General features: G+C 43.7%; 1 protein-coding gene across 3 annotated transcripts in view; it reads right to left on the reverse strand.

The window, feature by feature from the left end:
- The window catches only part of LOC118377329 (zinc finger MIZ domain-containing protein 1-like), a 76436-nt gene that overhangs the window by 23060 nt on the left and 35513 nt on the right, over positions 1–17863 (reverse strand). For 2 of the 3 annotated variants that reach the window (XM_052495664.1, XM_052495667.1), the window contains exons 4-7: positions 8868–9091; positions 4390–4594; positions 4008–4298; positions 1001–1201 (exon numbers count right to left, since the gene is read on the reverse strand). In XM_052495664.1, coding sequence (XP_052351624.1) covers positions 1001–1201; positions 4008–4298; positions 4390–4594; positions 8868–9091 — 921 coding nt within the window. The remainder of the gene's footprint in view (positions 1–1000; positions 1202–4007; positions 4299–4389; positions 4595–8867; positions 9092–17863) is intronic. The other variant, XM_052495670.1, reaches the window with a different exon arrangement.

The following is a 17863-nucleotide window of genomic DNA, read 5'->3' on the forward strand; positions in this document are numbered from 1 at the left end:
GGTATCTCTCCAGGAACAGGGTGTGGGGGGTATCTCTCCAGCAACAGGGTTGGGTGTATCTCTCCAGGAACAGGGTGTGGGGTGTATCTCTCCAGCAACAGGGTTGGGTGTATCTCTCCAGGAACAGGGTGTGGGGTATCTCTCCAGCAACAGGGTGTGGGTATCTCTCCAGGAACAGGGTGTGGGGTATCTCTCCAGGAACAGGGTTGGGTGTATCTCTCCAGCAACAGGGTGGGGGTATCTCTCCAGTAATAGGGTTGGGGGTATCTCTCCAGCAACAGGGTTGGGGGTATCTCTCCAGGAACAGGGTTGGGGGTATCTCTCCAGGAACAGGGTTGGGGGTATCTCTCCAGCAACAGGGTTGGGGAGTATCTCTCCAGCAACAGGGTTGGGTGTATCTCTCCAGCAACAGGGTTGGGTGTATCTCTCCAGCAACAGGGTTGGGTGTATCTCTCCAGCAACAGGGTTGGGTGTATCTCTCCAGCAACAGGGTTGGGTGTATCTCTCCAGCAACAGGGTTGGGGGTATCTCTCCAGGAACAGGGTGTGGGGGGTATCTCTCCAGCAACAGGGTTGGGTGTATCTCTCCAGCAACAGGGTTGGGTGTATCTCTCCAGCAACAGGGTTGGGGGTATCTCTCCAGCAACAGGGTTGGGGTATCTCTCCAGCAACAGGGTTGGGGGTATCTCTCCAGCAACAGGGTTGGGGGTATCTCTCCAGCAACAGGGTTGGGTGTATCTCTCCAGCAACAGGGTTGGGGGTATCTCTCCAGCAACAGGGTTGGGGGTATCTCTCCAGCAACAGGGTTGGGGGTATCTCTCCAGCAACAGGGTTGGGGGTATCTCTCCAGCAACAGCGTTGGGGGGTATCTCTCCAGCAACAGGGTTGGGGTGTATCTCTCCAGCAACAGGGTTGGGGGGTATCTCTCCAGCAACAGGGTTGGGTGTATCTCTCCAGCAACAGGGTTGGAGGGCCCTGCTCTAGTGTATATGGCTGCTTACCTTGTAGTACTGTCCCATGGCCCCTCCAGGAGGGGGGTAATGGCCCTGGATCTGCTGCCCACCAGGCATTCTCTGGCCTGGGTAGTTGGGGGACGGGAGTGGCCTGGAGGGGTTGGGGGTGTGGGTGGGGTACTGGTTCTGCTGCTGGGGGAACCCTTGGCCATTCGGTCCTGGACCATACTGCTGCCCTCCGTAGTTAGGCTTCATAGGGAGGAACGCAAGAAGGAAATATATTACAGTTAAGTATTTCATCAAGTAGTTGATTGATTGAACAATTATGATGAAGTTATCAATAGACAGGCTGGGGAGAAATATATTACAATAATTACACATAAAAGGTACAAATAAAGTATTAACTACTCATAATACTATACAATCTGATCCAGGATGTTACCATCCAATAGAAAGTTACCATCCAATAGAAAGTTACCATCCAACAGGAAGTTACCATCCAATAGAAAGTTACCATCCAATAGAAAGTTACCATCCAATAGAAAGTTACCATCCAACAGGAAGTTACCATCCAATAGAAAGTTACCATCCAATAGAAAGTTACTATCCAATAGAAAGTTACCATCCAATAGGAAGTTATCCATCCCCATCCAATAGGAAGTTACCATCCAATAGGAAGTTATGATCCAATAGAAAGTTACCATCCAATAGGAAGTTATCCATCCCCATCCAATAGGAAGTTACCATCCAATAGAAAGTTACTATCCAATAAGAAGTTACCATCCAATAGAAAGTTACCATCCAATAGAAAGTTACCATCCAATAGGAAGTTATCCATCCCCATCCAATAGGAAGTTACCATCCATTAGGAAGTTACCATCCAATAGAAAGTTACCATCCAATACAAAGTTACCATCCAATAGGAAGTTACCATCCAATAGGAAGTTACCATCCAATAGAAAGTTACCATCCAATAGGAAGTTACCATCCAATAGGAAGTTACTATCCAATAAGAAAGTTACCATCCAATAGGAAGTTACCATCCAATAGGAAGTTACTATCCAATAGAAAGTTACCATCCAATAGAAAGTTACCATCCAATAGAAAGTTACCATCCAACAGGAAGTTACCATCCAATAGAAAGTTACCATCCAATAGAAAGTTACTATCCAATAGAAAGTTACTATCCAATAAGAAGTTACCATCCCCATCCAATAGAAAGTTACCATCCAATAGAAAGTTACCATCCAATAGGAAGTTATCCATCCCCATCCAATAGGAAGTTACCATCCATTAGGAAGTTACCATCCAATAGAAAGTTACCATCCAATACAAAGTTACCATCCAATAGGAAGTTACCATCCAATAGAAAGTTACCATCCAATAGAAAGTTACCATCCAATAGGAAGTTACCATCCAATAGGAAGTTACCATCCAATAGAAAGTTACCATCCAATAGGAAGTTACCATCCAATAGGAAGTTACCATCCAATAGGAAGTTACCATCCAATAGAAAGTTACCATCCAATAGAAAGTTACCATCCAATAGGAAGTCACCATCCAATAGGAAGTTACCATCCAATAGGAAGTTACCATCCAATAGGAAGTTACCATCCAATAGAAAGTTACCATCCAATAGGAAGTTACCATCCAATAGGAAGTTACCATCCAATAGGAAGTCACCATCCAATAGAAAGTTACCATCCCCATCCAATAGAAAGTTACCATCCCCATCCAATAGGAAGTTACCATCCAATAGGAAGTTACCATCCAATAGGAAGTGTCCATCCAATAGGAAGTGTCCATCCAATAGGAAGTTACCATCTAATAGGAAGTTACCATCCAACAGGAAGTTACCATCCAATAGGAAGTTACCATCCAATAGAAAGTTACCATCCAATAGAAAGTTACCATCCAATAGGATGTTACCATCCAATAGGAAGTTACCATCCAATAGGAAGTTACCATCCCCATCCAATAGGAAGTTACCATCCAATAGGAAGTTACGATCCAATAGAAAGTTACCATCCAATAGAAAGTTACCATCCAATAGAAAGTTACAATCCAATAGAAAGTTACCATCCAATAGAAAGTTACCCATCCCCATCCAATAGGAAGTTACCATCCAATAGGAAGTTATCATCCAATAGGAAGTTACCATCCCCATCCAATAGGATGTTACCATCCAATAGGAAGTTACCATCCAATAGAAAGTTACCATCCAATAGGAAGTTACCATCCAATAGAAAGTTACCATCCAATAGAAAGTTACCATCCAATAGGAAGTTACCATCCAATAGGAAGTTACCATCCCCATCCAATAGGAAGTTACCATCCAATAGGAAGTTACCATCCAATAGAAAGTTACCATCCAATAGGAAGTTACCATCCCAATAGGAAGTTACCATCCAATAGGAAGTTACCATCCAATAGGAAGTTACCATCCAATAGGAAGTTACCATCCAATAGGAACTGAATCATAGTAGAACATTTTTCATTTAACCAATTAGGCCCGAGGGGGTGTGGTATATGGCCAATATACCACAGCTAAAGGCTGTTCTTATACCCAAGCAACACAGCCCTTAGCTGTGGTATAGTGGTCCATATATCACAAACACCCAAAGTGCCTTATTGCTATTATAAACTGGTTACCAACGTAATTAGACCAGTATAAATAATTGTTTCGTCATACCCATGGTTTACGGTCTGATATACCATGGCTTTTCAGCCAATCAGGATTCAGGGCTCGAACCACCCAGTTTATAATGGAAATGAGCTAACTTTGCCTTAGTTTAACATCAATCGAGGGTAGCCTAATAAACACAGATAAGTATATCAATATATACAGGGAGCCATATTGCTCGTCATAATATAAAAATAATATCTGCCATTTAGCAGACACTATTATCCAAAGTGAGTTACAGTCACATGTGTATAAATGTTTGACACGTAGGTGGTCCTGGGAATTGAACTCACAATCCTGGCATTGGAAGCACCATGCTCAACCAACTGAGCTGTAGAGGAGTCATGGTAGTTCCCCCCCAGATTCACTCACCTCTCCAGGGTAGGGTCTCTTCACACCCTGCATGCCCATACCCTGAGGCCTGCATCCTGGGTATCCCTGCTGGGGGATTCTCTGGGCAACGTGGCCTCCAAAGGGCACCATCCCCTGGGGCCGGGGATGGTTCATTCCCATGTGGGAGGAGACCATGTTGGAGGGGTTCATGCCCGGACCGGGGCCCATGTTCCCTGGGAGAGATGGAGGGCCCCTGGGACCCCCTGGCCCCTGGTTCATGAATTGGTTCTGGTAAGCCTGGCTGGGCCCCATCTGGAACGACGAAGTCATCTGGGAAAGAAGGACAGGGACCAATACAATAGACAGCTGAAAGTGGGATTAATGTGAAGCTGGAGGTGTATGTATGGACGTTACAACATACCGGTCCATATTGGTTCATGTCCTTGTTTTGAGTGTCCTGCTGCATGGCGGCAACAGTTGCCGTGGCAGTGGCGGTAGCAGTGGCGGCTGCCGCGGCGACGGCTGCGGCGGCGGCGGCAGCAGCAGGTTGGGTGAAGTCGCTAGGGGGACGAGAGTGCGGGGGCATGCCCACACCACCAGGACCAGAGATAGGACCTCCAGGGTAACTAGTAGACAGGAAACAGAAGGTAGCGTCCGTCAGGATGCCAATAACTGAGTAAATAGAGGGTAGGTGAGTGCAAAGTGATTGTGTTAGCCATGCTGCATAACACGATACAGGGTTCTGCATACATACATTTATTCTATAATACTTAAAACATTTTGTGACGAGGGGGCAGTTTTTAAAATTTTGGGAAAAATAACGTTCCCGTAGTAAACGGGATATTTTGTCAGGACAAGATACTAGAACATGCATATAATTGACAGCTTAGGATAGAAAACACTCTAAAGTTTCCAAAACTGTAAAAATATTGTCTGTGAGTACAACAGAACTGATATTGCAGGCGAAAGCCTGAGAACAATCCAATCAGGAAGGGACTCATCTTTTGAAAGCTCTGCGTTCCAATGCGTCCCTATTGAGCAGTGAATGGGCTATCAACCAGATTACTTTTTCTCCGTATTCCCCAAGGTGTCAACAGCATTATGACGTAGTTTTACGCATTTATGTTGAAGGATACCCGTAAGCGGCTACATTGCGCAAGTGGTCACCTGATCCTCTCAGAGTGATTCTCGCGTAAAATACAGAGGTAGCCATTATTCCAATCGGTCCTACTGAAAAACCAATAGTCCAGGTGGATATATTATCAAATAGATATTTGAAAAACACCTTGAGGATTGATTATAAACAACGTTTGCCATGTTTCTGTCGATATTATGGAGCTAATTTGGAATATTTTTCGGTGTTTTCGTGACTGCAATTTCAGGGCGATTTTTCAGCCAAACGTGAAGAACAAACGGAGCTATTTCGCCTACAAAAATAATATTTTTGGAAAAAAGGAACATTGGCTATCTAACTGGGAGTCTCCTGAGTGAAAACATCCGAAGCTCATCAAAGGTAAACGATTTCATTAGATTGCTTTTCTGATTTCCGTGACCAAGTTACCTGCTGCTAGCTGGACAAAATGCTATGCTAGGCTATAGATAAATTTACACAAATGCTTGTCTAGCTTTGGATCTACAGTATATTTTGAAAATCTGAGATGACAGGGTGATTAACAAAAGGCTAAGCTGTGTCTCAATATATTTCACTTGTGATTTTCATGAATATGAATATTTTCTAGGAATATTTATGTCCGTTGCGTTATGCTAATTAGTGTCAGTCGATGATTACGCTCCCTCATGCGGGATGGGGAGTCACTAGAGGTTAAAACATTTGAAAAACATCAAAATGGTTCCCCCGCTACACGTGTTTCAGTATACAGCTGAGATGAAACTTCAAGTTTAACCTTAATTTTTAAGTGATTTTGAAACCCAACAAATTTGAGATTGAAATGGGTGACAACGTGGACTGACTGTCCTCTATCCACACCAACCAGAAAGCACATAAACCCGCATACACAGTAGAACATGATTGTTCTATTCCATATTTCACAGACCCTTTACCGGTCTACCAGGCCGACTCCCCACTCTACCGGTCTACCAGGCCAACTCCCCACTCTACCGGTCTACCAGGTTAACTCTCCACACTCTACCTGTCTACCAGGCTGACTCTCCACTCTACCGGTTTACCAGGTTAACTCTCCACTCTACCAGGCTGACTCCACACTCTACCGGTCTACCAGGCTGACTCTCCACTCTACCTGTCTACCAGGCTGACTCTCTACTCCACCTGTCTATCAGGTTAACTCTCCACTCCACCACTCTACCAGGTTAACTCTCCACTCTACCTGTCTACCAGGCTGACTCTCCACTCTACCTGTCTACCAGGCTGACTCTCTACTCTACCTGTCTACCAGGTTAACTCTCCACTCTACCCGTCTACCAGGTTAACTCTCTACTCTACCTGTCTACCAGGTTAACTCTCTACTCTACCTGTCTACCAGGCTGACTTTCTACTCAAGCTGTCTACCAGGTTAACTCTCCACTCTACCTGTCTACCAGGCTGACTCTCTACTCTACCTGTCTACCAGGTTAACTCTCCACTCTACCTGTCTACCAGGTTAACTCTCCACTCTACCTGTCTACCAGGCTGACTCTCCACTCTACCACTCTACCAAGCTGAATCTCCACTCTACCACTCTACCAGGCTGACTCTCCACTCTACCACTCTACCAGGTTAACCCTCCACTCTACTGTCTACCAGGCTGACTCTCCACTCTACCTGTCTACCAGGCTGACTCTCCACTCTACCTGTCTACCAGGCTGACTCTCCACTCTACCTGTCTACCAGGTTAACTCTCCACTCTACCTGTCTACCAGGCTGACTCTCCACTCTACCTGTCTACCAGGCTGTCTCTCTACTCTACCTGTCTACCAGGTTAACTCTCCACTCTACCCGTCTACCAGGTTAACTCTCCACTCTACCAGGCTGACTCCACACTCTACCAGTCTACCAGGCGGACTCTCCACTCTACCTGTCTACCAGGCTGACTCTCTACTCCACCTGTCTATCAGGTTAACTCTCCACTCCACCACTCTACCAGGTTAACTCTCCACTCTACCTGTCTACCAGGCTGACTCTCCACTCTACCTGTCTACCAGGCTGACTCTCCACTCTACCTGTCTACCAGGCTAACTCTCCACTCTACCTGTCTACCAGGTTAACTCTCCACTCTACCTGTCTACCAGGCTGACTCTCTACTCTACCTGTCTACCAGGCTGACTCTCCACTCTACCTGTCTACCAGGTTAACTCTCCACTCTACCTGTCTACCAGGCTGACTCTCCACTCTACCTGTCTACCAGGCTGACTCTCCACTCTACCTGTCTACCAGGCTGACTCTCCACTCTACCTGTCTACCAGGCTGACTCTCCACTCTACCTGTCTACCAGGTTAACTCTCCACTCTACCTGTCTACCAGGTTAACTCTCCACTCTACCTGTCTACCAGGTTAACTCTCCACTCTACCTGTCTACCAGGTTAACTCTCCACTCTACCTGTCTACCAGGCTTACTCTCCACTCTACAAGGTTAACTCTCCACTCTACCTGTCTACCAGGATGACTCTCCACTCGACCTGTCTACCAGGCTGACTCTCCACTCTACCTGTCTACCAGGTTAACTCTCCACTCTACCTGTCTACCAGGCTGACTCTCCACTCTACCTGTCTACCAGGCTGACTCTCCACTCTACCTGTCTACCAGGTTAACTCTCCACTCCACCACTCTACCAGGTTAACTCTCCACTCTACCTGTCTACCAGGCTGACTCTCCACTCTACCTGTCTACCAGGCTGACTCTCCACTCTACCTGTCTACCAGGCTGACTCTCCACTCTACCTGTCTACCAGGTTAACTCTCTACTCTACCTGTCTACCAGGTTTACTCTCCACTCTACCTGTCTACCAGGCTGACTCTCTACTCTACCAGTCTACCAGGCTGACTCTCCACTCTACCTGTCTACCAGGCTGACTCTCCACTCTACCTGTCTACCAGGTTAACTCTCCACTCTACCTGTCTACCAGGTTAACTCTCCACTCTACCTGTCTACCAGGCTGACTCTCCACTCTACCTGTCTACCAGGCTGACTCTCCACTCTACCTGTCTACCAGGTTAACTCTCCACTCTACCTGTCTACCAGGTTAACTCTCCACTCTACCTGTCTACCAGGTTAACTCTCCACTCTACCTGTCTACCAGGTTAACTCTCCACTCTACCTGTCTACCAGGTTAACTCTCCACTCTACCTGTCTACCAGGTTAACTCTCCACTCTACCTGTCTACCAGGTTAACTCTCCACTCTACCTGTCTACCAGGCTGACTCTCCACTCTACCTGTCTACCAGGCTGACTCTATATATAGAAAATTGTGCCATTTAGGATTCTACCATAAAGCCTCCCCACACTCACTTCCCCCCGAAGCCTCCTCCTCCTCCCCCGCGGCCCACACTCATTTCCCCCCGAAGCCTCCTCCTCCCCCGCGGCCCACACTCACTTCCCCCAGAAGCCTCCTCCTCCCCCGTGGCCCACACTCACTTCCCCCCGAAGCCTCCTCCTCCCCGCGGTCCCCTCACTTCCGCCCGAAGGCCCACACTCACTTCCCCCGGCCTCCTCCTCCTCCCCCGCGGCCCACACTCACTTCCCCCCGAAGCCTCCTCCTCCCCCCCCGCGGCCCACACGCACTTCCCACCGAAGCCTCCTCCTCCCCCGCGGCCCACAATCACTTCCCCCCGAAGCCTCCTCCTCCCCTGCGGCCCACACTCACTTCCCCCCGAAGCCTCCTCCTCCCCCGGGGCCCACACTCACTTCCCCCCGAAGCCTCCTCCTCCCCCGGGGCCCACACTCACTTCCCCCCGAAGCCTCCTCCTCCCCCGGGGTAGCCCTGGCGTCCGTACAGGTCCTGCTGCATGTAAGCCTGGTTCTGCTGGCCCTTGTTGGGGAACTGCTGCTGCTGGCCTGGGTACTGGGGTGAGTTCATCCCCTGGTTGTTCCCAGACATACCCCCCTGACCCATGGGGTTACCGCCAGGGATCATGGGGTTACCATTGTTAGCCATGTGGTTTGCCAACACCTGGTGGGTAGACAGAAACAGATGTGTTTGGTTTAATTTCAGTCTGTCATGATGTCTGTCAGGTAGTGACTGAGACCTGGGTGTCATGATGTCTGTCAGGGAGTGACTGAGACCTGGGTGTCATGATGTCTGTCACGGAGTGACTGAGACCTGGGTGTCATGATGTCTGTCAGGGAGTGACTCAGACCTGGGTGGCATGATGTCTGTCAGGGAGTGACTGAGACCTGGGTGTCATGATGTCTGTCAGGGAGTGACTGAGACCTGTGTGTCATGATGTCTGTCAGGGAGTGACTGAGACCTGGGTGTCATGATGTCTGTCAGGGAGTGACTGAGACCTGAAATGGGCCTGGGCATGTCAAACACACTCGAGGCATCCATTATTAGTCAAATAAACAACCATTTACACATGCCCACTGGGCCAAAGATGGACTAGCTCATCTGGCATTTGCCAAAACTGCCCTATAGCCAGTCCGTCTCTACTCTGGCTGGAACTAACATAGATTAAATATTTAAATAACCCAAATTGTAAAGGGAAAGTTAGAAGACCATAATCTGAGTTCCATTATCATGTGACAACCTGGCAATAGACAAAACCTTCTGTGCACCCTATCCGGCAGCTTTTTTCCTTGCGTACCATAACTTCAAAATCTGTAGTTAAAGCGTTAACTCAATTTATTTACAACATTTGGGATTCCAAAAATCATTCAGTCAGATCAGGGGTCTAACTTTACCACCCATTTATATGCTCAGGTTCTCAAACAGCTTAAAGTTAAACACAACACGTCTACTGCGTTCCATACCCAGAGCCAGGGAGCTTTGGAACGTTTTCATCAAACTTTAAAATCCTTGCTTCATGCATACTGTACAGAACTGTCTGCAGATTGTGGAGGTCGGGGCTACCTTGGCTGTTACTAGCTGCTCGTGAGGTAGTGCAGGAAAGCACAGGCTTTAGCCCAAATGACTTAGTGTTTGGTCATAAGGTGCCTTTAGCAGTGTTGTAGGATGGTTGTTTTTTAAAATGTATTTTCCCTTTATTTTACTAGGCAAGTCAGTTAAGAACAAATGACAGCCTAGGAACCTTGAGTTAACTGCCTGTTCAGGGGCAGAACAAACCTTGTCAGCTCGGGGATTCGAACTTGCAACCTTTCGGTTACTAGTCCAACACTCTAACTACTAGGCTACCCTGCCGTGTTTGCCTGAGGAACCACCTCAGAACCTTATTGACTATGTAAATGGTTTTAGGTTGAAGTTGTATAGGGCTGGTGAACTCTGGCGAAAAGCTAAACTAAAATGTTCTCAACGGAAAATGAAACTGAAATATGATGGCCAGGCTGAGCTGCGTGAGTTTAGTCCCGGTGATCGTGTACTCGCTCTTCTGCCTCTTGTAAGTTCACCTTTTCAGGCAAAATACTGTGGTCCTTTCACTGTGTTGCATTAAGTGTCCGATTTGAAAAGTGTCCGATCTCATTGAAACCCCTAGTCATAGGAAGTCCTCTAAATTATGCCATGTGAACCTGTTAAAATGTTATCACTCCCGTGATCTGAGCGGGGTTGAGGGCACTCCAGCGGTGAGGTCAGAGTTGACTGCTGCTCCAGTCACTGCATCTCGTGGCTTTAATTTGGTGGAGGGGCGAGAAGAGGAGGACGTTATAGGGTTTCGGACGAGGTCTTACAAGGTCGGTTGAAAAACTCCCAGACTTTGCAAAACCTTGGGGTTTTGGATAGATCATTTAGATCATTTAGAAACGTGATGAAGTGGTCGCTCTTATTAGAAACTACCCTGTTTTCTTTTATGACACTCCATCGCAAAACCCCACATAATTAATTGAGCTCCGATATAGACATCGGAGATGCTTATCCTATCAAACAGAGATTTTTTATCGTGTATCTGAGGAGAAGAGATTGAAACTGGAAACAGAGGTGCAGTATATGTTGGACAATGGTGTCGCGGAGCCATGTTGTTCAAAATGGGCTTCTTTTGGTCAAAAAGTCTGATTCCACTTTCAGACCTTGCACGGATTATAGAAAAGTTAACAATGTTACTAAAGCAGACCTTTACATTTCCTAGGATGGAGGACTGTATTGATCAAGTTGGGTCAGCAAATGTGATCTTTTTAAAGGGATATTGGCAAGTACCCCTTACCAAAAGAGCTTGTGAGATTGCTGCCTTTATAACTCTGTCTGGTTTGTTCTCTTATACAGTGATGCCTTTCGGCTTGCGGAATGCTCCAGAATGCTCCAGAATGCTCCAGAATGCTCCAGAATGCTCCAGCCACCTTCCAGAGGCTGATGAATCCGGTGGTCTCGGGTCTGGAAGGGTGGGCCGTGTATTTGGACGACGTGGTCCTCTACTCAGACTCCTGGGAGGAGCATGTTTGGAGAGTTGCAAGCCCTGTTCGAAAGACTGGTGTGGGCCAGGTTGACTATTAATTTGGCAAAATGTGAGTTTGCCAAAGCTACAGTCACATACCTAGGCAAGGTTGTTGGTCAGAGTTTTAGTCTGTCCCGTGGTCAAGGTCCAGGCTGTGAAGCAGTTCCCACAGCTGTCCACAAAGAAAGAATTGATGCGCTTCCTGGGGAATGGGGGGGTACTACCGTGCTTTCTGTAAACTTTTTGGTAGTAGTGACCAATCTGTTGAAGGACAAGGCTGAATTTATCTGGTCCACCCAGTCCCAAGAGGCATTTGATGCAGTTGAGGCTCTTTTGTGTTTGGCACCTGTATTGGCAGCACCACATTTTTAGGAAACCTTTCAAATGGCAGGTAGACGCCAGTCAAATCGGCGCTGGGGCTGTGCTTCTCCAGGAGAACGATGACGATGTTGAGTGTCCAGTCAGTTTCTTCTCCCGGAAATGTAATAAGTATCAGATTAAACTATTCTGTGATTGAAAAGGAGGCTTTAGGTCTCATTTTGGGTTTTACAGCACTTCGAGGTCTATGTTGGTTCTGGTTTAACTGTGTTCACTGACCACAACCCACTTGTTTTTCTGCTCTGTCCCGTGCTCCTTTAACCTAGTTTGTATCTTCTCTCTGCTGACCCCTACAGGCTGTCTGCGCCCTCTTTCCTCTTATTAAATTGCTCCCCAGGTACCAGTGCTGCCGAGTTTGAGGGGTGGACAGTCAGTTGGGGGACAAGGGGCTACTACTAGGAGACGGGACTGGTATTCTCTTTTTTTTGGGGGGGTTGAATAGTTTTGAATATGTTGGAGGAAGTTGGGATGAGGGTGGGACCCTCATTTTAAGGACAGGGGTGTCGCGGCTCCTCCTCTGCACTGTAGGCGGAGGAGGGTCGTTAGTGATTGGAGTCACCTGGGCTCTAAGTATTTAAACTCTCTCTCTCTCTCTCTCTCTCTCTCTCTCTCTCTCTCTCTCTCTCTCTCTCTCTCTCTCTCTCTCTCTCTCTCTCTCTCTCTCTCTCTCTCTGTCTCTCTCTCTCTCTCTCTCTCTCTCTCTCTCTCTCTCTCTCTCTCTCTCTCTCTCTCTCTTCCTCCTCCTCCTCCTCCTCCTCCTCCAGGTATGATCCTGTTTTGTTTGGTCCTTTGTAGGTTTGCATAGTTTTCACCCCGTCATTCACACACACAGATTCACGCATCCCTGCTGCACGTTACATACACCTTACATTATGATACTTTCACACCTCATTCCTTTTTTTTCTTGGTTTAAAGTTAATAGTTAATAGTTTTAAAATAAAAAACATTTTTTTAATTGGCCTGTTGTTCGCGTCCCCTCATTTTTGCCACAGACTATGAGCTGGCCTGTGACAATTATATATATAAAACTGCTCAAATTAATCTAGAAAGAAACTGATCAACATGGTTCAAGTCAATTTGATGGCATTTATGAGAGCCGGGCAAGATGAGCCTACTCTGTCGTTGCCCCAGTCGATAACATAGGGCAATTTTTAACCTGCTACACAGGAACAGCAACCAAACTACTGTAGTCACTACTATTACTACTGTAGTCACTACTACTAATACTACTGTAGTCACCACTACTACTATTACTACTGTAGTCACTACTAATACTACTGTAGTCACTACTACTACTATTACTACTGTAGTCACTACTAATACTACTGTAGTCACTACTACTACTGTAGTCACTACTATTACTACTGTAGTCACTACAATTACTACTGTAGTCACTACTATTACTAATGTAGTCACTACTATTACTACTGTAGTCACTACTACTACTATTACTACTGTAGTCACTACTACTTACTACTGTAGTCACTACTATTACTAATGTAGTCACTACTACTACTATTACTACTGTAGTCACTACTACTACTATTACTACTGTAGTCACTACTACTACTAATGTAGTCACTACTACTACTATTACTACTGTAGTCAACACAACTACTATTACTACTGTAGTCACTACTACTACTATTACTACTGTAGTCACTACTACTACTATTACTACTGTAGTCACTACTATTACTACTGTAGTCACTATTACTACTATTACTACTGGAGTCACCACTACTACTATTACTACTGTAGTCACTACTACTACTACTGTAGTCACTACTACTACTATTACTACTGTAGTCACTACTAATACTACTATTACTACTGTAGTCACTACTACTACTACTACTACTATTACTACTGGAGTCACTAGTACTAATACTACTATTACTACTGTAGTCACTACTACTACTACTACTGTAGTCACTACTATTACTACTATTACTACTGTAGTCACTACTAATACTACTATTACTACTGTAGTCACTACTACTACTACTATTACTGCTACCACTACTATTACTACTGTAGTCACTACTACTACCACTACTATTACTACTGTAGTCACTACTACTACCACTACTATTACTACTGTAGTCAATACTACTACTACTACTACTACTACTACTAGTCACTACTACCACTACTATTACTACTGTAGTCACTACTACTACCACTACTATTACTACTGTAGTCACTACTACTACCACTACTACTAATACTGTAGTCACTACTACTACCACTACTATTACTACTGTAGTCACTACTACTACAACTACTACTATTACTACTGTAGTCACTACTACTACCACTACTATTACTACTGTAGTCACTACTACTATTACTACTGTAGTAAATACTACTACTATTACTACTACTACTACTACTACTGTAGTCACTACTACCACTACTATTACTACTGTAGTCACTACTACTACCACTACTATTACTACTGTAGTCACTACTACTACCACTACTATTACTACTGTAGTCACTACTACTACTACTGTAGTCACTACTACTACTACTACTACTACTACTACTGTAGTCACTACTACTACTACTACTACTGTAGTCACTACTACTACCACTACTATTACTACTGTAGTCACTACTACTATTACTACTGTAGTCACTACTACTACCTATTACTACTGTAGTCTCTACTATTATTACTCCTGTAGTCACTACTACTACTGTAGTCACTACTACTATTATTACTACTGTAGTCACTACTAATACTACTATTACTACTGTAGTCACTACTACTGTTATTACTACTACTACTGTAGTCACTACTATTATTACTCCTGTAGTCACTACTACTACTACTACTGTAGCCACTATTACTATTATTACTACTGTAGTCACTACTACTACTACTATTACTACTGTAGTCACTACTACTATTACTACTGGAGTCACTACTACTACCACTACTATTACTACTGTAGTCACTACTACCACTACTATTACTACTGTAGTCACTACTACTATTACTACTGTAGTCACGACTACTACTATTACTACTATTACTACTGTAGTCACTACTACTACTATTACTACTATTACTACTGGAGGCACTACTACTACTACTATTACAACTGTAGTCACTACTACTACTATTACTACTATTACTACTGGAGTCACTACTACTATTACTACTGTAGTCACTACCACCACTACTATTACTACTGTAGTCACTACTACTACTATTACTACTGTAGTCACTACTACTATTATTACTATTACTACTGGAGTCACTACTACTACCACTACTATTACTACTGTAGTCACTACTACTACCACTACTATTACTACTGTAGTCACTACTACTACCACTACTACTACTACTGTAGTCATTACTACAACCACTACTACTACTACTGTAGTCACTACTACTACCACTACTATTACTACTGTAGTCACTACTACTATTACTACTATTACTACTGTAGTCACTATTACTACTGTAGTCACTACTACTAATACTACTATTACTACTGTAGTCACTACTAATACTACTATTACTACTGTAGTCACTATTACTACTGTAGTCACTACTACTATTACTACTATTACTACTGTAGTCACTACTACTACTACTATGACTACTGTAGTCACTATTACTACTGTAGTCACTACTACTACTACTACTACTGTAGTCACTACTAATACTACTATTACTACTGTAGTCACTACTACTACTACTACTACTATTACTACTGGAGTCACTAGTACTAATACTACTATTACTACTGTAGTCACTACTACTACTACCACTACTATTACTACTGTAGTCACTACTACTACTAACACTACTATTACTACTGTAGTCACTACTATTACTACTGTAGTCACTATTACTACTATTACTACTGGAGTCACCACTACTACTATTACTACTGTAGTCACTACTACTACTACTGTAGTCACTACTACTACTACTACTATTACTACTGTAGTCACTACTAATACTACTATTACTACTGTAGTCACTACTACTATTACTACTATTACTACTGTAGTCACTACTACTGTTATAACTACTGTAGTCACTACTACTACTACTACTACTGTAGTCACTACTACTACTACTACTGTAGTCACTATTACTACTGTAGTCACTACTACTATTACTACTGGAGTCACTACTACTAATATTACTACTATTACTACTGTAGTCACTACTACTACTATTACTACTATTACAACTGTAGTCACTACTACTACTACTGGATTCACTACACTATTACTACTGTAGTCACTACTACTACCACTACTATTACTACTGTAGTCACTACTACTGCCACTACTACTACTACTGTATCACACTGTACCACTACTATTACTACTGTGTACTACTACTACCACTACTATTACTACTGTAGTCACTACTACACCACTACTACTACTACTGTAGTCACTACTACTACCACTACTATTACTACTGTAGTCACTACTACTACCACTACTATTACTACTGTAGTCAGTACTACTACTACTACTACTATTACAACTGTAGTCACTACTACCACTACTATTACTGCTGTAGTCACTATTACTGCTGTAGTCACTACTACTAATACTACTATTACTACTGTAGTCACTACTAATACTACTATTACTACTGTAGTCACTACTAATACTAATGTAGTCACTACTACTACTATTACTACTGTAGTCACTACTACTATTACTACTGTAGTCACTACTACTACTACTACTACTACTACTGTAGTCACTACTACTACCACTACTACTGACGTCACTACTACTACTAATGTAGTCACTACTACTATTACTACTACTGTAGTCACTACTACTACTACTGTAGTCACTACTACTACTACTGGAGTCACTACTACTACCACTACTACTGACGTCACTACTACTACTAATGTAGTCACTACTACTACTACTACTACTGTAGTCACCACTATTACTACTACTACTGTAGTCACTACTACTACTACTACTACTGTAGTCACTACTACTACTACTACTACTACTGTAGTCACTACTACTACTACTACTACTGTAGTCACTAATACTATTACTACTACTACTACTATTACTAATGTAGTCACCACTATTACTATTACTACTGTAGTCACTACTACTACTACTACTACTGTAGTCACTACTACTACTACTACTACTGTAGTCACTACTACTATTACTAATGTAGTCACCACTATTACTATTACTACTGTAGTCACTACTAGACTAGACTACTGTAGTCACTACTACTACTACTGTAGTCACTACTACTACTACTACTACTGTAGTCACTACTACTACTACTACTACTGTAGTCACTACTACTACTACTACTACTGTAGTCACTACTACTACTACTACTACTGTAGTCACTCACTAGTAGTCACCACTATTACTATTACTACTGTAGTCACTACTACTACTACTACTACTACTACTACTATAGTCACTACTACTACTACTACTACTACTGTAGTCACTAATACTATTACTACTACTACTACTACTACTATTACTAATGTAGTTACTACTATTACTATTACTACTGTAGTCACTACTACTACTACTACTGTAGTCACTACTACTACTACTGTAGTCACTACTACTACTACTACTACTACTGTAGTCACTACTACTACTACTGACTGTAGTCACTACTACTACTACTACTACTGTAGTCACTAGCTGGTCTACTGTAGTTCACTAACTACTGTTCTACTGTAGTCACTACTGACTATTACTAATGTAGTCACCACTATTACTAGCTACTACTGTAGTCACTAACTACTACTACTACTACTACACTTTAGTCACTACTACTACTACTACTACTACTAGCTGTAGTCACTACTACTATTACTAATGTAGTCACCACTATTACTATTACTACTGTAGTCACTACTACTACTACTACTGTAGTCACTACTACTACTACTACTACTGTAGTCACTACTACTACTACTGTAGTCACTACTACTACTACTACTACTACTGTAGTCACTACTACTACT

The sequence above is a fragment of the Oncorhynchus keta genome, chromosome 3, assembly GCF_023373465.1.
Source record: "Oncorhynchus keta strain PuntledgeMale-10-30-2019 chromosome 3, Oket_V2, whole genome shotgun sequence".
In the NCBI taxonomy this organism is placed as follows: Eukaryota; Metazoa; Chordata; class Actinopteri; order Salmoniformes; family Salmonidae; genus Oncorhynchus; species Oncorhynchus keta.